Raw genomic sequence first — 26090 nt, forward strand, 5'->3', positions numbered from 1 at the left:
CAGTGTTAATTGTAAAGTCCTGTGACGGTTGGGAAAAGTAATTTTTAGGGAGTTTTACATGTGCGTCCCTCCGTCGGACGTGTAAAACCCATTGTGGATTAAATCAAACTCTCCCGGTGAACAAATGGCCAGCATAGACGTCATAACGAGTCGGTTCAACTCCTATGACGTCATGTACAGCGGTGATTTGCGGGAGCAAACCTTTGCCGATTGGCCCTTTCGAGAAGATTGTAACTGCACACCTGAAAAGGTAAAAGTCTAACTGAAATTGAGGCTCAAGGAGGTTAGTCATGATGTCAGTTAAATTGGCGAGGGCCGTTTGGTTGATTGACATAGCACTTTAATACTTTTATAGTATCGCATTAACCAATGTACAGTAGTTGTTATACTTTATAGATGTCTAGAATCGCATGCGCCTCGCAGTCAAGCAGCTGACAGATTTTGGTTTCACTCCAAAAGCAGTCAGTCGTGTGCTTGTCGACATTTTCTCGTGTTGGGCTGGTGACGCCTCTTGCGATTGTAGGCAATGACAACTGACATTGCACTCAAATCTCGTTTTTTATTTTAATGCCCACGTTGTACAGTGAACTTTTTATTTTAACTTGATTTTGGGCAACTGAAACCTGGTGGGAAAGCGTAGCAGCCTATAAAATGAAATGACTGCGCCTCTATTATGTTATCCCAACAAAGGGCGACATCTAGTGGATGCTTTTATGAGTTGCATACCTAACACGAGCCCGTGCATTTGCATTTGACTTGCTGTCAATAATTAGGCATGCCACTTTTTGCGTGCAGATGGCCAAAGCTGGTTTTGTGCACTGTCCTGGCGACAACGAGCCCGATGTGGTTTGCTGCTTCTTCTGTCTCCTTGAGCTGGAGGGCTGGGAGCCTGACGATGACCCCTGGTGTGTCCAAACTCCAATTCTATTGATGCTCAACATGCCACGTTAGGATCACTTCTACAGTGCACAAAAAGATCAGCAAGATCTCTTCAAATGCTTATTAAGCACCGGAACAAAATATCGTCAACCTCTGTGAACGCTATTACAGGAGCGTTGTAGAAAATGTTCTGCTCAATGTTCTCGTTTGAGTCACACTGTTGGTTATTTAGGTCAAGTTTGCGCTTTAATCACTTTTTTAGAAAGTTATGATTTGACAGTAGGCCATGAAAAATATCTATTTAAAAAATTGTATGTCGCTGGCCTCATCTTGTGCTTTTAATTTGATAAAAAGAAGACCCCACCTGAGGAAAAATAACTGATCAAAGACAAAAGGCATGATTTACAAAGTGCCAATCATTTGTCGCAGAGAACATTTGCGTGCTCGAAGGCAGCGAATGTTGCCTTCATGTCACATTTTGTTTAATGTCGCAAATTTTAGCCAACAATTTTGTGATCATTTTGTTTTTGTCACAAAGACACATTGAATATGTTTAAAACATCCTTGCAACAAGAAAAGTAGCAGCGGAATGTCTGACGACAATTTTGTGAACAAACTTTGACGTGAATGCACATTTTCTGCTTAAGCCACCATTTGAAATGTTCGCCTTTAGTGGGAGACGGCAAAATCCTCGGTTAGCTAATGGCAGCTCTGCCGAAATCGCTCTTACTTTTGATGGGTCAAATTTGAATTGAACAAATCGGAGGCGTTTGTCCTCACGAGGGTTGCGGCCTTGCTGGAGGCTCCCGCTGCAATGCGAACAACGACCTTTTGTTCTGACTCGGCTGACGATTCGCCGTTGTCAAACTGCCGCAAGTAAAGCGCAAACCATTTTCTTTGCCGTAAGTATCGGTGGCTGGTATTGGCCGCCTCCGCGAGGACCCAAAACTTTAAAATCAGGCTGGCATCAGTACGCTCCCGTCCCAAATTATTTTTGGAAGTTTTGTATTTACAAAATGGTTGTTTGGGTGGTTGGAGGCTCTTCCGCTCATCCCAGTTTGGCGAATATCTACCGGACTGTATGTTTAACTTACGTTTGACTAAATGAGGGGATCCCAATTGATCGACTCGGCTCTCATTTATGATGGTGGGAGTTCATAAATGAAGTTTAGTCATTTATTTTGTAGCCCCTAGAAAAACTTTTACCCTTTTAGAATTCCTTGTCATTAAAACGACAATGACGTTTGTTTATGATTATTGGTCATAATGTTGGCTGGTTGAAGTTTTGCTCTTCAAATATGAAATGACTTTTTTTTTTTTTTTAAAGGTTCGAGCACATAAAACGCTCTCCTAAGTGTGCCTTCCTCCACCTGAAGAAAGACTTCACCGAGCTGGCATTGGCTGACATGTTCCACTTGGAGAGCGAGAGGGTCAAGATCTTTGTTGTGAGTGATTGAGACCACATCACCCTCTTTAAGACCGCCCGTCGTTGTCGTTTCATAAACCCCCCCCCCGCCCCCCATTTTGCTTCCTTGTAGAGAAAAGTTTGCTATAAGAAGATGGCACATATGCGGGATGCCGTGGACGAGGCCCTTAAAGGCTTTCGATCACAATTGGACTCTATATGAGCATGGTCGCGTTGTGATTTTTCTTCTTTTTTTTTATAGATAAAACTGCATGTCATGACTGTATTATGTTTCAAATAAAAAAAATCAACGTTTTATTGTCGCCGTATTGATATTGGCCACAAAGCAAGGCTTTTGAGCCTCAAGTTTACATATGTCCCAAACGATTGGAGTTCCCTAACTCAACAAATACTTGACAAAAGCAATCGTAAATGAAAGCCCACATTGAGTTGGCTTACAATGTCGTCTATATTCCGTCCTTTCAAACGCATCCTTGGCATATTCGTGAACGTGTAGCCATCTCTAACATCCCTTTTCAAAGCTTGACCCCGGACAGATGGCCTGAAGCCCCCCCCCCCCGTCCAATCCCAACTGTTGCCTCAGTAACATCTGTTACGTATGCGCTGAGAGGGCCCGGCACAAAACTTTGCGAGCGCTGACGTTGAGGCAAACATTGGAAATGAGGAGTGTGCTCATGTTGTTCATTGTAAACACCCCCCCCCTCGCTCAATGTGGCATGAGATTTTTTTTGTCTTTTTTTTTGTCGAAGTTTTCAAGTTGTCGTCTGCTAATGGAGCCGGTGGGATTTTTTTTTTTTGCCGAGTGAAGCTCACCGCGGGAGGGCTGGCGAGATGGGATTGAAGCGATGCAAGATCTCTTCTCCGACCTTCACTCTTCTGGATTAACGTCTAATGTAACACTCTGGCCACTCAGCCCAGATCAGATGCTTAATTCCATTTTATCCGCTTGCTGGTGAGCAAATTAAAAAAAAAATGTTGTTTTTGTTTTGTTTTGCTCTGTCAAGAAAATGACAACCTGGTGGATGCCAAGTCAACAACCAAAAAAAATTGTATTAATTAGGATTTACACAATCCGCATTTTGTGCCTCCTCAGTGACTTTGAATAAACAATAACCGAGCATTAATCCAATCAGAAATTGAAGCAACATATCTATTTAAACAACTTGTGTGTTTAGTGTTCCGTGGGCCAACGGCATTCACAGAAAAAATCCACAAATGAATTGGGGCAGATTCAACCCCAAAACATCCTCCAAATATGCTTAGAACCAAATATGACGTCATGTTTACGTGTGAACGTCGCCAGTCAACCAGGTTCTGTTTGCTAATACTTCGGCTAATGCTAATTGCCATTGCTAGCTTGGTTGAACAGCTGTAAACGAATCCAAGCACTTACTAGCATCTAAGTCAACTTCCCGGCTCACATTTTGCTCCTAAAACGACGGTTACGTTGCTGCTTTGTGATTGGATGGTCGATGGCACCGAGGCGGAGTTTCTGCTTGCCAGTGCAAAGACTTTTTCTGCTCACACGACATGTGACAAAGCTAAAAATAGATTTGCTTTTGGGCTCTCATATTCAATAGGCTATCGACGTCAACTCAGAACATCCCCGGCGTGAACGAGGTTGTTTGGCGTAACATCTTATTTTTCAAATCTGAATAATGATGTCATTGATCAATTGGGAAAATGGACATTTAAAAATGCAAAATATCGGCTGATCTCGATCCAGTCGATCAGATCGGGCTAAAGTCTAGACAAAAATGTTCGATGTGCCCCCGTTAATTGATTGATTAATATTGCATTTATAGAATATGAAATAAGCGGCCAAATCCACCTGTGTTTATTAATTTCAGCGGCTTCCATTTTTACTCAACCGACACCTGCTATCGACTGAAATGGACGTCACGGTCGCGGGACCAAACCCAGAAAGCAGGTGAGCCGTGATTGGTCGTTATGTGATCCCAGAGGCACTGTGATGACATTTTTAGTCACCAGCAAGTGGCAAAATGGCCGCCCTCTATGGAGAATAATGACGGCTTTTCCTGCTTAATTCGTATTCCACAATCAGGGTATTGAGTTTCGATTAATCGGTGCGCATAGAACAAAGTTGGACCTGTCTTCCATTCAACGTTTCCATTGTTTACGTGTGATCCTGGAACAATATTGCCGCCGTTTTTTTGACAATGAAAATTGTTCTCACTGACCTCGTCAAGTAAAAGGAGCATAAAACTAGTCAGGACATGAAGGCATCTCCCAATTGTGGAATTCACACGCGTGGATCAAACAATGCGTGTTTACAACGGTTGTGAATGTGACACTAATCTCTCTGTGACGCTCATGATGGTGCGCATGGCGTGAGTTGGGGCAGCACAGCTGTTGCGTTGCCGTCTTATCTGGCCATGGGAACGCTGCAAACGTGTTAAGTCGTTTGGATAATCACTGATCCTCAGACTCCTGTGTAGCCGCAATTTGGGATTATTTATTTATTTTATGCTCTTAATTTATTCGTGGGAAAAACTTTTATTGTCTCTGGCACCATTTCCCAATCCATAACGGCCTAATGGGCCTCTTTTTACATAAAAATGTCACCAAGTATGACTAGCAAGACAATTTAATCTCAAATTACTCATAAATGTACTTCATATGTGTAAAATGGGCCTCTTTGCTTGAACGCAAAAGTTGTCAACAGGTTAATTGTACCTTCTGCCATCTAATGGAAGTCTTGAATAATTCATAATTTTCAGACAAATCACTGAATGATACTTTGATTGTCGTGTCTCTTGAGCTGAGAAAACTGTTGCTGTAAACCAGTGGTGGGCGGTCAAGGCCTGCAAGGCCTTCTCTGCTGGCCTAACATAATCAAGAAATCATGATCAGATTCTTCACATTGATGTCCTCGTGTTGAATTTGTAGATGAGTTTTTATCCAATCAGAATTTAGATAGCTCGTGTTGCCAGGCAGATTTCATGATCCCAGTAGCACGCGCTATTCGTCCGAGGCCTTCAGATACAATTTTGCGGGCGTCTGTTTTGTGTCTCAAGGGGGGCTTTTACAGTTGATAGACATTTGCGATAGCCAATCAGATCGCGAGTTGGTGACAGTGAGCCTTCTCGTTGGCCTTACGTTGAAGGTGATGAACACGTCTTTGAAAATCTATTCTTGCTTTTTTTAAACCACAATGGCCGAAGGAGAGAAAAGTGGAGATTTAATTGCAGATACGCTTGCAAGGCCATTTTCAAGACGGACCTTTCAAGAGAAGCTAGACATCTGCCGTCGCCATCTGGTGTAACGCGCCACAATCGTGAAGCCGGCGCCGTCATTTCGAAAGGCCATCGTGCCAAATGTTTCATTTGGTGCTGGTCAGACTTTGAGTTAATTTGTATGCATCGTGTTTGCCGTCTGCAGCAATTTATTTTGAACAAAACGGAAAGACGACTTGTGCATGCCCACCCCCCCCCCCCTCCCCATCTTGCTCTCCTTCTCTTCATATGCAACAGCGTGCACTGCACATCGCACCACTGTGACCAGAACCTTGCGTGTCCGCCACAATTCATTACGCGCCGTAAATGTGATTTAATAATACGCACATTAAATAGGCGGAGCTTTTCGTTCCTCTTGTTCTAATTGATATGCGGTGACCGCACAAACGGCTCGGAGTGCCGTTTTTTTTTTTGTGTATTTTTTCCTAATTAATCAGCTTGTGCTAAACAAACGGAACCGTAATAAGCGCAGCAGATGGACAAACGGACAGATGTTGCCAGCCCAAAGTTTACGACCATCGGGCCCATCTGTTGCCGCTGAACCTGGCGCCTCCCTCGACCCTCCTCCACCGCCTGCGTCTTGCTATTCTCTCGCTTCTCTCATCAGCATCTATCGCCGCAGCCTTCTTCTCCCGAGCGGCCCCATTTAACCTCCTGCCTGACCTGCTTTAACCTTTTGCCAGACAATTAGCCGCTTATTGTCACATGTGAGCACAAGCTCAATTATCTTACAATTTGACACCAATTCAGTTTATTTTATTAATATGGATGAGAAACCCCGAAAACTGGCCAGACAATACTTTTGTCAAATCAAAGCAACTGTATGAGAATTTGATATCGGAATGTTGACAACCTCCCGTTACCATCTTGTAACGAGTGGTTCTCAAGCTAAAAAAATAAAAGTACAACCTTCATGCCCAAGATGCAAATACAGGAGCGTAGTAAGCCTATGTGTTCATTCAAAGTGTGACAAAGTTTTTAATCCCAATATGCTTTGTTGTAAGATGCCGGAACGTGAATTGCAGTTTGAGCATTACTTAAATGGAGTGACGGGAAAAAGATTTTCATTGCGATGAATTGTACACGGAAGTTAGATCAAAAACTAAACGCGCCGGAATGAAAGTGAAAAACAAACAGAAAAAAGATATATTGAGTATATATTGTACTAAAAAGTGAAATACTTTCTAAATAGTAAAGTAAGCCATGGGTCCCTATTTGGCGCATTGCAAGTTACGACCACGTTTTTGAGGTTTTCATCCCTGAGCTTCTCGTCAAATTTCTGCAGGTTAAAGCATAAAAAAATGTGAGTGTTAAAATCAAAATTGGAGAGTCTCGACCGCTTTTATCGTTATATAGCATAAAGTTCGAGTCATGGCACTTTTGAAAAAATAAATTACCAGCAACTACAATATTCAGCAGATGACGCTTGCTTTCCTGTGTGGGTGTTCTCCTCCCCCCTGGTTCCTTTTTTTTTTTTTTTCTTCCCAACTTATCCCACATCGCCTCAGCCTCTCAGACACCCCGGCCCTCCTACCTTGGATGTTTTTGTGCCCTCTTCCAAAAGAGACCTCCATCTGTCCCCACACTCGGCCTATTGTGAAGTGCCAAAGCCCGGCAACTTCCACAATGCAGTGGGCGGGCGCTGGAGGGGGGACGGGGGGGGGGGGGGGGGGTGCAGGGTAAACACGACAGCATCCAGATCCCATTAGAAGCTCTTTAACTTCCACACGCTAATACTGTGAGAGAACCTTGGGTGGAGAAGGCCCGCCCCGTGTCCGCTTGCGCACAATGTCCCCTCTCGCATCGACCCGGAGGTCATGAGTCCGTGCGCGATATCTCTCCATTTGTAAAAGGATAAAAACATCCGCAGCATATGCACAAATTGGTGCGTTTGTCTTCATCATTCTAATGAGTCACCGTCAACGCCTCTGTCTTGGCTCCACCTGCTTCTCCATTTCGGGGTTCTTCACCTCAAAATCTGGGCCCGCACACGCCTGAGTGTGCAAGTGCGTGCGTGTGCCCCAAGAGGAGTGGGGGGGGGGGGGGGGCTGGATCACCGTGTTGGGCCCAGTTTAAAGGCGGAGGGATTACTGGCACACAGACACTGATTAAAGCCTTCCAACCTCCTGGCCCCATTAATACAATCTTAATCACAACGCTTTATCCCTCAATCTCACTCGTATGGATCTGGGCCTTTTCATTTCAGTGGCCAGCCACTGTTGTTTGGCGCGCGGATTAAGGATGCCCGACACACACAAACTCAAATAGAAGCACAGAAAATGGATAGCGCGCGCGATTGCGTGTCCAACATGGCAAATCGTTGACGTCCTGATAGAATGTTGAAGTGGGTTGAGAATAATTTGAGATTTTTCAGTCTGGCAAGTTTTTATTTTGTATGGACTCATTTTGTTTAGTTGTAAGAGCAGTTTTGTTAGTTAGTTTGATTAGTTTGAGTTTTTTTTAAACATGGGAATTTTGTTGGGGGCAAGATGAAAAAAAACGAGATTAAATATTGTCTAATAAGGTAAACTGACTGACTTTTGTACAGACGTTCAACAATAACGAAATAAATACATTTAAACTGAACCCCGTAAGGTCACGCGTGATATTAATTTGCCCAAGACAAAACCAAAGGACATTTTTACTATCGTCGTTGTTTTATAAACGATCAAATGTTTTACTTCATTTTTGTTTGTTTTTTTTTAGAATACATTTTTGGTTTTATTTGATTTTTTGTGTTATTTAGTTTTTTTGTTTTGGATTTGCTGTGAGCAGATATCTGACATGACCCCTCGTTTCCGTGATCTGGAGCCACAAGTCGCACTCTGCTGTCATAACAGCCGAGGAGGCATTGAAAACCATTTTTTGCCTTCTCATTATGACGTCGGCGATTTCGCTCGTGGAATGAATATGCACCAACGCCGGCATTTGATTGGCTTTCGGGTGATTCAATGCATATTATGGACTTATTCTGAAAAAAAGAACTTCTGTGCATCTGTGTGAAATGAAAGAACTCAGTTAGCTGCCTATTTGTCGAAACGTGTCCGTGAATGGCTCATTGTGTATTTTGCCGAACCGCCGCATCGAGTTTTTTTAGCTCGTAACTTTGAAGCGAGGCTGAGCAAAGATCCGCATATCTTAAGAGACGGCCCAACAACATGGATACCTTGCAAAGTCTAAAAGGTAAGCAGAGCTGCAGTCTTCATTAAAAAAAATTAATTAGCTAACAGCTTTAAGTGGCACATGCTCCAATTTGGACTTGGGGCAGGTGGACAATTTCCCAACAATTTTATGGCTTGCTTGATGAGGTGCTGCCTCCGGAAGTGGAAAAATTAATTTCTCATCAGACTTTTTGCTTCTTGAATATAAAAAGCCGCTCCCTACTTGCCATCGCATAGGCTTCGTCCCCGTTACCATGGTGATGAAAGACTTACATTGCAGGGGGGGGGGGTTGAGCAGTGGCTCATTTGCATGAGACGGATCCACCCCCTGAAAACCAATTGGTGTCAAGTGCACTGTCAGTCTTCATCCTTTGTGTGATGTGACCAAAAATTGCAAGAAGCACATTTCATCAAGACATTTGGAAACGGTTTGACATGCGTCACGTGTCCGTCAAAAGTTGCAGCTGGCCTCTCTTACACAACGTTTCCATAGACGGGATCATGAACAACTTGGATTTTCCTTTCCGTGTATTTTGCATTTGCACGTAATCGCCCAAATAAACACGTGGAATGAATGACAATACAGATGTGAACTCCTCGTTGCGAAAATCATGCGGACAGATCATCTCGCGATCATGCTTGCAAATTATATTGACATCAATTCTTCCCATCGTGCTGAACATTCGCATTTGGAGGACGAGCCACACCGCCGGCAAAACGGCACAAAGAGGCGGCGCGCCAACTGCCCGCGCCGCTACTTTCTCACAGGCTGAACGTCTGCCGGCATGTGCAGCTATGTGTCCCGCCTCTATGCCAAGGCTCATCCGAGAGGACAAAGTTGTGAATGAAGAGCAAGACCCCCCCCCCCCCCCCCGGTCACCTCTCGTGCCCTCGGCCTCCCTTTCCCTTCCGACGTTTTTTCCCTCAGCACACTGCTCCCCTTTTCTCTCGGCCGTCCCGCTCGCATGCTCTCACTCTCCTCATTCTCCCTTCCCAAATTGGCCCAGCTGTCCGTCAGCCCCCCCGCAGTTCCCCCAGCTGTCTGCCCTCCCCAAACGAGAGAACCCCACAACAATAGGGGTCACAGGTCAAGAGAAAGAACAGGCTGCACTCACAATAGACCAGTGGCGCCCTGTAAAACAATCATTCCCTTTTTCTGCTGCGGCTTTTCAGCCCGCTTGCCTGAACTGGAAAAGACAAACCTTTGGAGAGCCATGTGAAGAGGGGGACATTCTTTTGGACAACGGCCTCCGAGGCACCTTCCCCGTCAGCAGTCGCCTGAAGGATCAACGCGGTCGTACGCAGCGAGCGCGCCGTTCTTTGTTCACCTCAAGAGCCATCAAGTCCCTCGGCATGCTCATTAAAGTCAAAACTCGGCCTTTTGACATTAGACGAGTGATATAAGTGTGCTAGCAACAACCGCCGGTCGCGAGCACACGGACAATCTGGAAATACAGACCACGATTAAAATCTCTTATTCGCTTTGCTTGGGTGCCATTATAGCCGACATGTAAAAATGTTTGGAACATAATTGACATTTTGTGATGGTGGATGAAAAATGACTTTAGGGCCTTGAGTGTTTTGGCATGAGTTAGCTGGGAAACTGGGACATGTGGGAGAGACGGAAAAAGCCTGCATGTGCCACATTCACCTGTTCCACAAGTGTCGTTTCCCACGGCCCACAACAGGCTCGTGCATGATGTGACGCACAGTACACAAAAAAAAAAAAAAAAACATTTTTTTTTTTTTTCAAGTACATCCTGCAGCAGAAATCCTGTTGGCCTCCACTTCATAAAAAGAAATAAAAATTCTGGCGACAAGCAACTTTTACAATGTGAAGACCATTATTCCGGTTTTGTTCAAATGAAAAAAAAATGGTGTGGTTTGTTTTTTAATTTGGAGCAAAATTGTAGATTAGTGCTAATTTAATTCAAGAGGTTTAAAGAAAAAATATCAAATATAACATGCATGTCAAACTCTGGCCCGCGGGCCAAATTTGGTCCACAGTGTAATTAGATTTGGCCCGCCAGGCTATACCAAGTGACTACTATACCATTTTACATTTTACAAGAGTAATTTTAAAAATAAAACATTGTATTGAAATAATATTAAAAAAATAATAATAATAACCAAATCAGCATTTATATTGTTTTTAAAAAATTAAATGCTGGCCCGCGGCTTTGTTTCAGTTTTACTTTTTGGTCCACTGTGAATTTGAGTTTGACACCCCAGAAATCTAACATCACAATGTCATGTTGCACAGTAACGTGTGATCCTTGCAGCAATTAAGGATCTAAGAATTGTGAACAAATTTCCATGAAGTCGTACTTAGGAGTTCATGGAGGAAATTAATTTATAATAGCAGTTTTTATCCTTTTTTTGTTGAACAGGGCTTGAAAGAAAATAGCACAGGGCCAAACAAACTACTATGGAAATAACATAAAATAGTGTAGAAGAATATTTATTTAATTAAGTGCGAAACAGCAAAATATTTACAACAATGACACCAAGAAATAGTGACAGCTAATAAACAAGTACCTGAAAGACCTCCAATAAATAAATTAAATACAGAACAGCTGCCAGGGACTGTCTGATAACAAACCAGGAAGACAATTGAACGAAACAAAACAAAACCAAAAAAAAGTGGTGCTGAGAGAAAACAAAGTGTTTCTTAAAAGAAGACAAGATCCAAATAAATATTAAATACAAATATAAATAAATCCGTTGCTTTTCTTAAGCTGAGGCGCAATTCAAGATGGAGAGAAAGTTTCCAGTATTTTGTTCCTTTTTTTTTTTTGTGTTCTTTGATCAACTCCTTGTGATGCTTGACGGTAGATTCCCACAGCGCCGATCATCCAAATTCAACCTCAAATCAAAACAAAAACCAATAAATAAAAAGATGACAGGAATCAGGAGGTGACGACTCGAGTCTCTCTCCGAAAGCTGGCTGCACTCTCGGGTGAGGACAACACCCAAATAGGGTGGCCGAGTGGTCTAAGGCGCCGCGTTCAGGACCCAGTCTCCCCAGGAGGCCTGGGTTCGAATCTCAAATTTCCCCATTGTGGGACTAATAAAGGGAATATTATTATTATTATTATTATTAAAACCGGCGCGGCTCCCGACCAGGGATGGGCAACTCGCCAACAAACTCCGCGTATCCTCGTCGTTAGTTGCACCCCACTTCCCACCCCACACACCAAAAAAAATATTTTGAATTTGTTATTTTTACAAACCCAAACAAATCTTCAAAAACCGCTGATGAATGTTCAACAGAAGTTCTTGGTGAAAAATGGGGCAAAAAAAATCCCAGAAATAAGGGAAAATCCCCAAAATTAACTTTTTTTTTTTTTTTTTTTTTTTTTTAAAGGTGGTGAAAAATATATGCAAATCCATGGTTATCAAACTACGAATATGCAGGAATGACTGCAGTTGTAAGCTGTAATATCACCAATCACCACTAGATGACAGACATCTTATTTGCGCTTACACTGAGCCTTATTTTGCTCGAGACTACGTGCAAAGGCCTAAAAAAAAGTCTGCGGATTTGGCATGACTGATAATAATATTGAGAGATTAAGTGATATATATGTAAAATGCGTTCTTAAAATTGGTTTTGTGTTCCGTAGATTTGTGCCATCCTTGAATGTTCATTTTAATGCATTATACTGGGGACAGAAAGTGATACGTAGTTGTCTTGTTGTTTCTTCAAAGCCTTTGTTGTTGTATTAGGATAGTCGATCTTTGATACATGCATTGACAATTTGATTTATAAAAAAAAAAAACATGAATTACAAGCACATATCTTGCCCGCGTACATATTTTGTCCCCATTTAAAATAGTATTTTGGTCGTACATCTGGGTCGGAAGTACGTGGTCTTATTTGGCGCCACAGCAGAACTGCTGACAAATTGTGGCCCCCTCCAGCATTGAAGTTGCCCATCCCTGCTCTATCGAGTCAGTAAACGGCGCCATGGACGGCCGCGACTTTGGCCTGCTTGGCTCTGGTCACATGGCGCCCATCTGAGGGGCCAGCAGATGAGAGGAAGTGAAGGAGTCAAAGGCTACATCCAGGGGCAGCTCGTAACGGGACGCCTGAAAAAGCGGGTGGCCCTGATGCCCCCCAGGTAGGCCGGCGCTTGCGGACGCGGGGTAATGGTGGGAGGGCAGGTAATGGGTGCGGTGGCCCGAGTGGCTGCTGAAGTTCCTCTCCGATTCTTGGGGCGAAGGCTCCTGCTTCAGGGCAAACTTGCCGCTGATGCTGAGCGGGGGCGTGAGGGGCCCGTCGTAGGGCGGGGTGCCGCTGCTGCACTCGTTAGGGGAGGGGCTTTCGAAAGCCTGCCCCCCCTTGAATCCCTTCATGTGGAGGAGGTGGGATGCCTCCAGGGAGCCGTAAGGGGGGCTGGGGAGCCCCGGGGACGGGTAGCTGAGGACATGGGCGGCCTGACCCCCCACACCGCCCAAACCGGCGCCTCCGCACTTGTCGTCCAGCTTGTTGATGAGCAACGGCGCCGGTCCCAGCGTCAGGCAGCCGGCCACCAGGTTGCTGGTGGGCTGCGAGAGGCCCTTGCACAGCATCTCCATGAAGCCGTGGCTCTCTGGAGACTGGCCGTTCTCCAGAACCTCCGACAGTGCCCAGATGTAGTTGTGGGCCAGCCGCAACGTTTCGATCTTTGACAGCTTCTGCGTTTTGGAGTAGCAGGGCATCACTCGCCGCAAATTGTCCAGCGCGTCATTCAGCCCGTGCATGCGTGAGCGTTCCCTGGCGTTGGCCTTCATGCGGCGGGCGCGGAACCTCTCCTGGCGAGCTTTGGTCATCTTCTTCTTCTTGGGCCCCCTCCTTTTGGGAGCCATTTCTCCATTCAGCCCGCTCGCCTCCTCCTCCTCCTCCTCCTCCTCCTCCTCCTCCTCCTCTTCCATGTCCTCACTGCCCAGCTCGGAGCAGGAGTGTCTGCCCGCTTCCACCAGGACGCGATGCCCTCTCATCTCGGGGCTTTCCTCGCCATCCTGCGAGCTGCCGTCTTCCTCCAGCCAGGCGAGGGAGCCCACCAGTTCGCTCATATCGCCGCTCTTTCGAAATGGCTTGGTCATCATTTTGCTCTGAGCAAAGACAGGACAGGGCACAAAATCAGTCATTGAAACTTCAAATCACATTTTGAAGATCTACTTGAGAGCCAATTTCAGCACCGCAAGGTGAACAGCTCATTCCTCGCTGAGAGCTGCTCTCCCACGCTCAGTTCGAGTTTGCAATTTGAAGTCTTCCATTTTCCTAAATTGACCTGAGTGCTTTCAAATAAAATCATGAGGAGCAGGATGGTCCCCTTCTGTTGTGCTGAGGTCGGCGTAGGGACGCTGTTAATCTGGGACATGGCGGGATTTAGCCAGCAAATAAAGCCCAAAGATTAGATAGGACAACAAAAATGTACTCTGCAACCACTCTGATTATTATTTTACTGATCATGTAATATACAGTATCTTTTTTTCTAATCATTGCTGAATGCAAATGTTACAGAAAAATACTCTCAATAGTTTGGCAATGAAATGTCCCGCAAATGAAATTGATGTGCAAAAATGGGCCAGATAGATGCACATATTTATTTATTTAAAATATTTTACATTTTATTGTTGGCCTTTTTTTTATTTTGTGCAGAAATGATTTGCACAAAAAAATGTATCCAATGTCTTTAATATCAACCTTGAAGGTAAATCTGGATCAAATGGAACTCACCTGTTTGGATTCACGCCGTTCGGGTCAAAAAAAGAATATGAGCAACTATAAAAAGAAAGTCCACCGTCTGCGCGTTTGTCTCGTATATGTGCGTGCCACTGTCCCAAACTCAGCTGTTCGTGGGGGCGCATGGAGACTTCATCCCAAAATGACTCGAGCGGGCTGAGATTTGTTGCCCTAAACCCCATAAGCCCCTCCCTCCCACGCCACACCCTCAGCCCATTGAAACACGCGTGGCAGTCTCGTGGCCACAAGTTTTACAACATTTCTGAGAGAGAGAGAGAGAGAGAGAGAGAGCGAGAGAGAGAGAGACTAATCATTTTTGCGACAACTATATTCAATTTTCTTGGATTTGCGTTCTCTTTCTACAAACTTTCCCGATTAAAATAATGATTTAAAAAAAACACAGAAAATATGTAAGAAATCTGCAACGCGAAAATAAATATTCTATTGACAAAAGGGGGATTGTCGTGCCTTTCATTCATCACCAATACTTCAAACACGGTTTGAAATCTAATATTAATTTCAAGACGCTGCGCTAATTCCGATTTGCGCCGTCCGCAGGGGGAACAAATCGTTTCATTGGCGCGCTCTACTCACGTCAAGCATTTTAATCGATTGTCTATCTCATCATTAGTCGCTTGGATTAGGAATTTTCCACTTAATTAGGCCCACAGTGCACGGCCGCTCGTGCATGCGCGCGTATGTAAATGCTTGTGACAGCTTGCCGCGTGCGCGCGGAGCAGGTGTGTGCGTCATGAAGCTCCGTCCTTGCGTGGTTTTCTTGCACGTTGGTGAGTTGGCGTCATCTTCCGCTTCTCGTTCGTGATTGCCCGCACTCTGAGTGGGCCGTCGATTTATTAAGGGAAAAAAAGTTTGGGAATAATTAACATGACAAACATATTTCCTCTGTGTGGACGACCACCATTCGCCACCTGCGGATTCACCGAGACACATTTTTTATTATTATTATTCAATTAAAAAAATGTTTTTTTTCGCCTGTATTTTGTTTGTTTGCTTGTTTACTTTGGGGGACCCAAATGGGGGTGTTTTTATATACGCAAACTAGAGGTTTGTCAGAGTTGTTTGATTTATTTATTTTTTGTTTGTTTTACAACCTGTAAAACCAATTGCACGGATTTTCCAGTTCGTAGGCCAGCAAATATGTTGTCAATATTTATGATGATATTTTTGTCATACATCTCAAGTATGTGGTCATATTTGAACCCCCCACCTACAATGTTTAAAAACAGTTTATTGAACTCAAAATTAAAAATACACTCTAAAAAAGGATTGGTTAAAAAAACTACCAATCTATTTGGTTAAACTTATTTTCGTTAGATTAACCAATAGATTGGGCGGTCAATGACCAATCTGGTTGTTCATAAGCACACCAAATACATTGGTTATCCAAACAACCAATGAATTTGGTTACAGAAATAACACTTCACTAGCCCAACTGTTTTGCTACACAGTGTGTAGTGTGCGTCAGATATAGACCTACTGAACGAGTATATATTAATTCACAATTTATTTATGTTAATTTAAATTATATTATCTCTATGAGCCAACAAGAAATATTGGTGGCATTTATGTCATTAATTTAGACATAAATAGTCTGGCGTTGCATTTCACAAACCACGTTGTCGCTCATCGCAAGCTTCCATTTTGACTTTTGGATCGAGACGCTACAGGAGTGGGGGTTAGAAAACTACGTGGAAAGATTCAAGGGTGAGTATGGAGACTGTTTTTAATGCTTGTACTTCCGCTTGTATTCGCGGGGCTCTCCAAATTGCATGCGCTCCGAGATAAACATCAGACAAGTGTTTAATACTGTTTAATTTACGTATGTATAGCACTTGAAATTAATTACATCTGAGCAGTCAAAACACTTATTTTAAATGTCGCAAATGTTAACCAGTGTTTGAATCGCTTTACACAATAGTGTTTGCATAGGTAAAATGTTAGAAATGTGTTTGGCCACCATTGGAAGCTGGCGCTGTTTCGTGTCGTTGGCACAAAAGGAAGTGAAGAAGACGGAAGGCGAAAGGCGGGAGCGGACGAAAGCAAGCTTCGGGCTGTTACTTGCTGTATATGGCGTCCGGCAGTCAGCGTAGGACGAAGAGTAACTGTTAACATCCGCACGGCAATACATGCCTAGTCCTGAACACAACCTGTAACGGCGAGTCCCTGAAATGTAATTTTATTCTCACGGTAAGTCTTTGTTGTCACTCTCATTCTAGCCATTCGGAGAATGTTTGCTGCGCTGGTTTTGAAAATGTGAAAACGCCCGCCATTAAACGACGGTAATGGCGTTTCGTTTTTCGTCAACTGAGCAATTTTTACTTTCGTGAGAACGGTCAGGAAAAAAAACCACATAAGGCTATTGTCGTATACTGCCAAGAAATTGTATTCAAATAAACCTAGTACACCCGCGATATCAATGTATTAGAAGCGCGTGTGGTTATCAACAACGTTGAAGCCCACAACATTAACTTAGCATATTGGCAATGTCGACGTGGTCAAGCTGCTTGTTTTGGAGGAGGACCGACACCTTCTTCATAAGATACCCTGCGCTGATTTGTGTTCTACCATTCCCCTCACTTCCAAACCAGTAAACCTGGGGGAAACACTGAATGATATAAGTTTGTAGTGTGTATATGCACTGCCGAGAAAATAATACATTTGTTTATTTCTAGGTATTAGTGCTTGGTGTGTGATGCTTGAATCTCCATTAAAAAGGTATAGTATCAAAAGCATAATGTCATGTATAAGTACTGTGTGATAATATATTAGTTTTGTTCTTTTTCAGAGGAAGAAATTGACAAGGAGAGTTTTTTCATGTCTGACTGATGATCTGGTGAAAGACATGTTTCCCAAAGTGGTTCCACGGGCCAAGTTCATCCAAAAACTACAATACTTTCTGAAGGTGTGACATTACTTTTGGACAGTACATGTATAGAGTTGGTGTAAAGCATGGGTTATATTTGTTTTAAGTGCCATAAAGAAATCTTTCAGGTTTCACATTTTAACAATGACAATGGTCAAGGTCTATTTGTGTTACCAAGATGCATGCATGCACACATTCCAGAAGTAGAGTTCATATTGCAAACATTTGTTAAATGCTGACCGAGCTAACAGAATGTTTTTTCAATTATTGTTTTAGTTAGTTTGTTAGTTTTCATTAACTAAAATAACCGTTTGTACAATAAACTGTATTTTTCTATTCTCATTCCAGCCTGGAAACAGACCCCCTTGCCTGTCAAAGGGAATGGATGGAGGAATGTGCGAAGAGAAGGGTCACATGCCAGCCCAAATAGTTGCCTCTGGGACCACAGTCTTGTCAACAAATATTTTCTACCTCCTTTTATGACGAGTTTACCAGTTGGACTCTCTTATCAAAATTGGATATGATGTGGAATACCCAACAGAAGCTGCTGATGTGTGGATGTTTCTTCAGAGGTGCGTGTGTATGGCATCGCCACACCCTCTGATGTCTTAACTCCTGGGACTCGAGAACTAATTATCAAAACAAAATACAATACAGCTTTATTTATATAGCGCATTTCTCAACAGCTGGAGCTGTAAAAAAAAAAAAGCGCTTTTGATGTGGTGTAATATTAATTTGTGGGAAATTAGCACACAAATTAAAAGACATAAACGCATATACAATGGATACCAGAAGAACAACGACAGTCTCATGTCGAGTCGAAAACTAAAGAATAAAAATTTGTCTTCAAATGTATTTTAAAAGTGGACAGGGAGGGGGCTCACCTAGCATTTAATGGAAGCTCATTCCATAGGGAAGGACTGGCAATTGTAACTTGTGTTTTGTTATCACTGCATTAACTGCTCCAAATGCTATGTACTAAATATTTTGTATACTGTAATGTATTTTATGTATGCATTGTAATATATAGTGTATTGTTTTTTTTTTAATTAAACTGAACTGCATTGGTGCTTTAAACTTGCTCATTATTTTATTCCAGATACCAGTGTTAAATTCCAAGCCTGCAGTACCGATTAATAATGGTACAATTTTAACCAATTAAAATAGTCATTATGAACCAATATAGATGGTTCCAGTCCAACCAATTTATTTTGGTTGCGTGTGCACAAATTAACCAATATCTTGGTCAAAAGGACTGACGTGTATTGGTTGGAACCTATAACCAATAAACATTGGTTGAAAACACTATCAATTCTCAATTGGTTGTTTTAACCAAAAGATCAGTCGGACACATAACTACCAACTAGATTGGTCATTTTTTTGGTTAATCTAACCAATCCTTTTTTAGAGTGTAAAATGGATACAATTTTAAGTTGTGCAATTCAATTTAGATTAAATTTCAATTTACTTCCCTGCATTTCACAACAAAGACAGTTTACAGTTTATGTAACCGCTACTCCGATCAAAGTAAAAACATCTTTTTGCTCTAACCCTAACAGAAATGCCAGCAATTTATATTTTAAAGTTTTTACAACTTAAAATATTACTTTAGTCTCCCCAAAAATGCAAGTTGTGTTTATAATAAAAAGCAGTGGAAGGCTGCGGCATGACAGGAAAGCCCTACATGTTGTTTTTACACTCTCCATATTGAAGAGTTTTCACAGTTTGTGGTGGCATAATAAAGGCCCGGCGGCCCCGTGCGTTGCGAGCCTCAGCCCAGTGGGGGTCCACATTGTCCTCTCGGGGGTCTCGCGCCTCGCACGTGCCCCCACATTGATCCCTTTGTGCACGAGACCAGGGAGGGTGGGTTTGGTGGTTGGGGTGGGGGTCTAAACTTTGCCAAGTGCACGCTGCGGTGGCCCCGCGCACGCGAGAAGTTGGCATGCACGCACTTGTTGCGCTTGGGCCAATTTGAAGGGGGTCACGTGACTCGTCGGCAACGTCGTGCGGCAGTCGCCCAACGATTTATTGAACGGAACCTGACAGATGGCTGCGTTTCGGAGGCGTCGGGGTGTGCCCGACTGGGTGGGGTGGGGTGGGGGCAGGGCCGGGGACGGGGGCGGGGGAATCTGTTGCTTGGATGCTCACGCGTCACTCGCTTGTCCGTAGATGATGTCTCGTGCTGAAACAGCATTTAGACATCCGCTAACGGTCTTAATCACTCTGGGCCGTGCGTGCGCGGGCCATGGAGGCATGTGGACAAAGGAGGACGCCATTTGTGGGTGTGCGTGCGTACATGTGTGTAAGTGCAATGGAGGCTTGAGGTACGAGTTTAATTCGTCCCGTCTCCATGCTCGTAACTTAAAGCACTCGTCTTTTGCGAAATGAATGGATCAATCAAAATGATATTCATCCGGTCCTTCCTATACAGTCAATTTCCTAAAGTACATTTTACTCAATAAAGATTATATTTGGTCCCAGTAAAATGGAGTAAAATTTGACAGTAAAATATTTTGGGTAATATTCAGCGTAAAATTGACTCTGCGAATTTTAGTTTACTCTCAAATGTTACTCTGTTTACTGGAAGCAAATATAGTCTTTTTTGAGTGAAATGTACTCTCTAAAATTTACTGTTCGCCAAAATGAAAATTGTTGTTATTTCAGTGAGGAAAAATAGCACTCTTGATAAAAACAAATAAGTACAAAATTATCACTTTTTGCTCATCAAATGGTTTTCGTTGTATGCGGAGGATAAACAATATACTGAACGCCTGTGAGTATTGTTACGTTGTCCGTTACATGTTTTGCAGCACAGTTTGTGTTCAATCCGTAGCTTAAATGGTTAACGCACTGCATGGTAGTCGGAGGACGTAATCTTCATCGATGGTCGCAGGTCAGAGAGTATGAAAATTAAGCAGAGGGCCAATTGTGATGTTTTTTTTCTTGAAATCAGAAACACAGGCAGATAGATTTTGTGTTCCCATCCAAAAATGTCTTTCCGGTTTAGGGAGCGCTGGATTTAAGCGGCCACTCTAACGAATCAACATTGACAAGTCAGCTTGCAAAGCCTCCTGAATACCAACACGCACGATTGGCAAATACTCCAAAGAGCACGACAAGGAGACACTTGTTTGTATGAAAGATTACATTTATATTATTGGCACAATCTGACGCCCCAAATTCAGACTTGATCGAGATTGCATGCGTATGCAACGTGTGCAAGCGCTCCCCAGGTACATGCGCCCCTCTTCCCTTGAGTGTACGTGGCCTCCATCACACCTGCAGCCTACACAGGGAATTGGAAGCTCGTCGTGTCCCACAATCCCCATTGCTCTCCCAAATGCGTGTCAGTCTATCGGAAAGGGAATTGCATGCAGCTCCCATTTGCACTAACACAGAAAGCCAACCTTCTGGAAGAGGTCATGCGGCGTTTGAAACGACCTCAATTGCTCGATTCCTCTTCAGGATTATTTCATCCTTTGTGCCACATTTGTGCACACGTCCAGCGGCTTTGCTGTATTAGTCCTATCGTAAATCATCTTTGAAAAGTGAAAAGCATGGAAAGGCCAGCTTCACACCACATCCCTGAAAAAAAACATTTCGGTAATGTGCTTTTTAATAAGAAAAATATCACTCTCTTATATTTTACATTTTTGAAAATATAGTCGTGATAAATAATTTATTCATTGTCATTGAGCGGCTCCTCGTGTGAACGCCTTTGCCAAATGGAAACACAGTAATGCAGACATAAAGATTAACATGAAGACACAATAATATCATTCATTCTTCTCAGAGGATAACGAATATATTGTCATATTGTCTGTCCACATGGTTTGCTCCACCATTTGTATTGAAATAGCCGTCGCTTAAAGGGTTATAAATCCAAAGTTGGGTCGTTTTGCACAAAATAACCCAGGAAGTTTTCATATTTGTTATTTGTTAGCATGTCTATGGCGTTTTCTATTGTTTGTTAGCATTAAGCTAAGCAGGCGTTTCCTAACACAAAGCTACCGAATGTGGTTGTTTAAATACACAACGTGGAATCATTGTCACTGTTCACTTTAACAGTAAATTTCGACTGGAAGTGACATTAATCAGCGTAAAGACTCTTTTTTTTTTAAGTCTTGTCGACTTGCTGCCAAACTGCAGTTTATTTGGGGAAGTGAGTTGAGTTCATGACTAACATGTTACAGTCCTATCTCAAATTTCTGCTCTCGAGTCAAATGACGACTCGTATCTTGAAAAGTTGCGAGTCGGGTCACACATATCTCATGGCGCAACTGCATTTGATTTTCTAGACCTATTTATTATTATTACTATATTTATTTATCATTCTACTCTTGAGTTGTTGTTTTGAAAGATAGTCAAAATGGTGGGGGTCTTGAACCAGCTCTTTAAATTCTGTTGTTGCCAATAATGACGATAACGCTCTTCCTTAAAAAAAAAAAAAAAGAAAAAAAGAATCCGTGCCACAAGTGAGTTGTCTCTCACCCGGGTCCCCAGGGGCTCAGAACCAAATGGGAGGGATCCTTGCTCAGCGCTGACAGATGGGTCCTTGTTCCTGTCTTTTTCTTCATCTCCCTCTTTTGCTAAAACACAGTCACACTCACACACAGCAAGAGTGCACCAACACAATGGGAATTAAAGCTCTCCACACACATGCACCCTGCACTGCTGCTGAAAGCTGAACCCCTTGTAGACATCATAAAAGATGGCGTGAGCGGCCTGGGCCTTGCATGCGTGGCACACAGGGAGGACGTCTGAGTGATGCAAGGGACAGGTTTGAAAGATTTGTAGCACCAAATTTGAAGAAACTTGCACACCTGGACTGTCATTTGGGTGGACAATCATGGATGTAAAGTACGCTTGCATGTACGTTAAGAAGTCCCTGGCGAGAGTTTTCTCGAGTTACTCTTCATTGTGGCTGAATGTGATCACGACAATTTCATTTATTGCACATTTCCCACACAAGGCAACTCAATGTGCTTGACACAAGCGAAAGCATTTACAAACAAACAGCGAAAGACATTCAAAGCCGAAGCAAAAAGAATAAATGTCGCACCAAAAGAATGTATTGACGACATTGAAAGTAAGTAAGAAGTAAACAGCATATTTTCCGGACTATAAGCCGCTACGTTTTTCCAAGATTTTGAACCCTGCAGCTAATACAACGGTGCAGCTTTTCTATGGATTTTTCTTTCACCAGTAGGGGGCGCTCTAAAGTTCAGAAAATACGGTAAAAAAAAAATCTTGATTTCTTGTTTTTTTTTTCTCTTGTGTGTGTTCTGTTTTAATGAGCAAAATAGTTGCCGTGTTTAAAGGCACTGTTTGAACAATCTGTTTTGTGTACCATTATGTGCATTCGCAGGACGAAATCCTTCAGTACATGCGGTAAAAAACTCATTTTTTTCAACGTAGAAAACTGCGGCTTATAACCTGATGCAGCTTGTATATCTTTATCTTTTTTTTTTTTCGAAAATAGCTGCTGCGGCTTATATGCAGCTGCACATTATACTCCGGAATTTACAATAAAAAAAAAATGTGGCTTTCTAAAATTATGTGCAGTGAAATTGATTTGAAATGTTTAAAAGATGTGTGTGTTATATAGTTTCAAACTGGATTTCAAAGCATTTCCATGATAGACTTTCCTCAAGGAGATGTTGATGAGACACGCACACACAAACCCAACATCCTTTTTTTGCACGTATTCCAGCACAAGTCACACCAAGCCTGTCTATTGAACTGTGCAGTAGCAAAGTGCACGTCACAAAGATATCCATTGTATGTCAAACATCCGCGGTGGGCAACTCCAGCACTTCAATAAGACTGTTCAAAGTGTGTTTTGGGAAGATCCTTCATGATTCGGGGCAATATGAGCAGATTGTTTGCAGCTTATCCCGTCTTCCTTTGGGCTAATGGCTTTGGAAAACATTCCAGTCGCGCAGATAGCAACAGAATGGGAATCTGGCTTGAGGGCAATTCTCACTAAGTGGGGAGAGAGCCATTCAACAAAGGTGCCTGTGGTTTCATATTCAGGATACTTTACAACCTCCGTCCCAGGACATCAACAGTGTTTTTGGGTGTGCTGTTGGAGGGGGCAGACGAGGGGGGCGGGGGGGGGGTCCATCTGCCACGCTACCGGTCCTGAGGGAGACGGGCATATCCCAGGGGTGTTTTGGAGAGAGAGGGGCTGAAAGGATTACACCCAAGCACTAATCAACGGCGGTAATCTGCGGGCCCTCATACAAAAGCCGATCCAAACAACAATTTGGGACAAAACATCATAGCGCTCGCTGTACGTTGCATCAACTCAAGAGGTCCGGTATACGTATTGTATTGGATTCTAAACCCAAGACGTTGATTGGGGAGGTTCCATCCGCCGTGAAGGTGTGATTGGCAAAGAGCCATCGTGTGTCTGCGATCAGGTGCGCGTATCCCACAAGTGGCCTCGTCTGATTCCCAGTGTGACCATTATGCAAATGCAGCAACACGACAAGCCCGCAACATAAATTAGAGTAACCGACAAAAGCACTTGACTAATACGTTCACGTTGTCTTGTCGCCGACTTTCAAGCGTCTCTCCCCCCTCTTCAAAAATGTTTGACAATTCTAAGTGATGATGACCGATTTTTTTTTTTTAGCAGTTGCTTTCACGCTGCACCGCTGGCAAAACCTTTTCCACTGACATTGTCACAGCAGGAGGCCACTAAGGTGCATATGCTTGGCTTTTTGTCTTGGCACAAAGCAGGATATCACTTTGCAACTTGTTTCACGCTCCCTTGGCAGGATGGTTTTGATGTCTGAGACTCTTTGCGGTGGCTTGAAAGCTCTACTGCTGGCGTATCCAAGAAGCTGCTTAATAATGCTGCCAGTCCTCCGGGGCATAGGGAACTGGAGCACCCCGGCCTGCAACGATTCCACCTCCCGCAGTATGCCCATTGGCTAGCCTGCCGCTAAGCTCCCGATCCCGTTGCCTCATTGTTTAGCGGGCCCCGCGCTGCCAATATTAAGCCCGGCTAATGTGATCTAGAGGCAGCTGGAGCAGCCCCGATTATTACCATGACACAGCCAACTCAGGGGTGTAATATCATTAAAAATAAATCAGGTGGTTTGGAGATTTGCTTGAGCAGGGGGGGGGGGTCGGGGTGAGGGGTGGTTTTGAATGGCATTAGGTGGGAGAACTGCCATAATTTCATTAGCCACTGGGAATATCTCAGAGGATCAGTTGAAACGTTTCCTCCAAGTTACACAAATTTAATTTCTCCTTGCACTCAACACAGAATGAATAAAGAGGAATTTGTAATGGTACCTTTCCGGATCATCTGCCAAATAATTGTAAAAGAGTATGACCGTCTTATATTCATGTAGGCATGCGTGCGCCTAAATATCGCGACAGGATTAAAATTCAATTTCCCAATTAAAACCGAGTGGCAATCAAACTGAAAGCAGCCCTACTGTAGCGTTATTGATGTTGTTATTAGCTTCTTGTGTTGGATTATTGAGGTGACAGGAAAAAAAATGTTAATCTTCTTAAAGTGATTGACACTGAGCTGTCTGCTCGGCACAATCAGATGGCCAATGAATAGACGTCAATGCCGAGCTAATATACAGCCTGACCAACTTGTCTATAATGTTGGATTTCATTTTTTTTTAATTGAGGTCACTGCAACATTTGGTTTCCTTATTTATTTTACTATTGCTGTTTATTTTTGCACAGGCCATGGTTGCCAGGTCAGAAGTGACATTCGTCTCGCAGCGTGGCCTTGCTGTTGCCTTTGTTTGGGGTTCAGCACACATAAATAAGGTGATTTCAAGGCCCATTGAGTGCACGACGGATTGCGCCCCTGAGTGACGCTCACGTTAATTAGAGGTAGATAGATAGATAGATAGATAGATAGATAGATACATAGATTGATTGATTGTGCCTGCAACAAAACAGTGACCTCTAGTGGTTGAGTTTCAAACTACAACGTTCGCGCTTTACACGCGACAACGGTGTTCTCGTTCCTTTATTTGCAAGAAACATATTTTACATTTGAAAAAGTCTCAGTTACGCCACCAAATAAAAATGTCACAAAAATAAGATATACTTGTTAATTATGTACCTTCTGACATGAAGTGGAAGAGCATTAAATTGTTCTAACTAAAGAAATCTGTTGAATTTACTCCATTTTATTTCTTCAAACGACGGCAATGCAGTACAAGGATCAGTGTTTAGAAGTTAAATAATCGGGATCGAGATATATTTTGACACAGCATATACTGCATGTCTATTGTGAAATGCACTAACGTTGTAGTGCATTGTATTGTACCAAAATCCAGATGACACATATTGGAGAGCTCATCAGCGTTTTTAAAAAAAAATTGGGGTGGGGTGTTACATTTTTTTAAATTAATTTAATTGGGCGCCACTGAAATATGCAAATTTTGCTCTTCTATTGTTTGCCTATTGACTGTTCAAGAAAATCTTCTCAGTCATGTGAACAAAATGTAAATAACACAGATGCTTTGTTTTTGTAGTGTCATAGCCGCAAAAGGCTCATCCAGGCCAGCCATTATCCTCCCAAGACGGGCATCCTGGCAGAAATTCAAAGCGAGGCCTCAGTTGTGCATTGAATGCTTAAGCTGCCAGAGCGCCGGCGAGCATGCACTGTGGAACCCCGCAACTCGTCAGGTAGCGGGATGGAGCATGACCATGAATGGACAATTTCAGCAAATAATTGATGCGCCCCTAAACATGATTAGAAGTGCCA

At 43.1% G+C, this 26090-nt stretch overlaps 2 protein-coding genes and 2 long non-coding RNA genes across 4 annotated transcripts; 3 read left to right on the plus strand and 1 right to left on the minus strand.

The window, feature by feature from the left end:
- The first annotated feature begins 32 nt into the window (after window positions 1-32).
- Window positions 33-2600, plus strand: birc5b (baculoviral IAP repeat containing 5b). Its single transcript, XM_088291307.1, has 4 exons — window positions 33-250; window positions 796-905; window positions 2207-2324; window positions 2418-2600. Exons 1-4 carry the CDS (start codon window positions 125-127, stop codon window positions 2505-2507), a joined length of 444 nt encoding a protein of 147 aa, XP_088147433.1. The 5' UTR covers window positions 33-124; the 3' UTR covers window positions 2508-2600.
- A 236-nt stretch (window positions 2601-2836) lies between these two features.
- LOC148339351 (uncharacterized) lies at window positions 2837-25886 on the plus strand. The gene is made up of 3 exons (XR_015842551.1): window positions 2837-3257; window positions 4156-4235; window positions 25858-25886. It is a non-coding gene; the product is annotated as an uncharacterized LOC148339351 (long non-coding RNA).
- On the minus strand, window positions 11169-14596 carry neurod4 (neuronal differentiation 4). The gene is made up of 2 exons (XM_088290595.1): window positions 14449-14596; window positions 11169-13820 (listed from the first exon to the last, which is right to left on the minus strand). The coding sequence occupies exon 2, from the start codon at window positions 13812-13814 to the stop codon at window positions 12729-12731; it is 1086 nt and encodes a 361-aa protein (XP_088146721.1). The 5' UTR covers window positions 13815-13820; window positions 14449-14596; the 3' UTR covers window positions 11169-12728.
- LOC148339353 (uncharacterized) lies at window positions 16514-17377 on the plus strand. The gene is made up of 3 exons (XR_015842456.1): window positions 16514-16662; window positions 17148-17190; window positions 17261-17377. It is a non-coding gene; the product is annotated as an uncharacterized LOC148339353 (long non-coding RNA).
- Window positions 25887-26090: the final 204 nt, after the last annotated feature.

The sequence above is a fragment of the Idiotropiscis lumnitzeri genome, chromosome 3, assembly GCF_059441095.1.
Source record: "Idiotropiscis lumnitzeri isolate Australia: NSW breed Sydney's pygmy pipehorse chromosome 3, RoL_Ilum_1.0, whole genome shotgun sequence".
NCBI lineage: Eukaryota > Metazoa > Chordata > Actinopteri > Syngnathiformes > Syngnathidae > Idiotropiscis > Idiotropiscis lumnitzeri.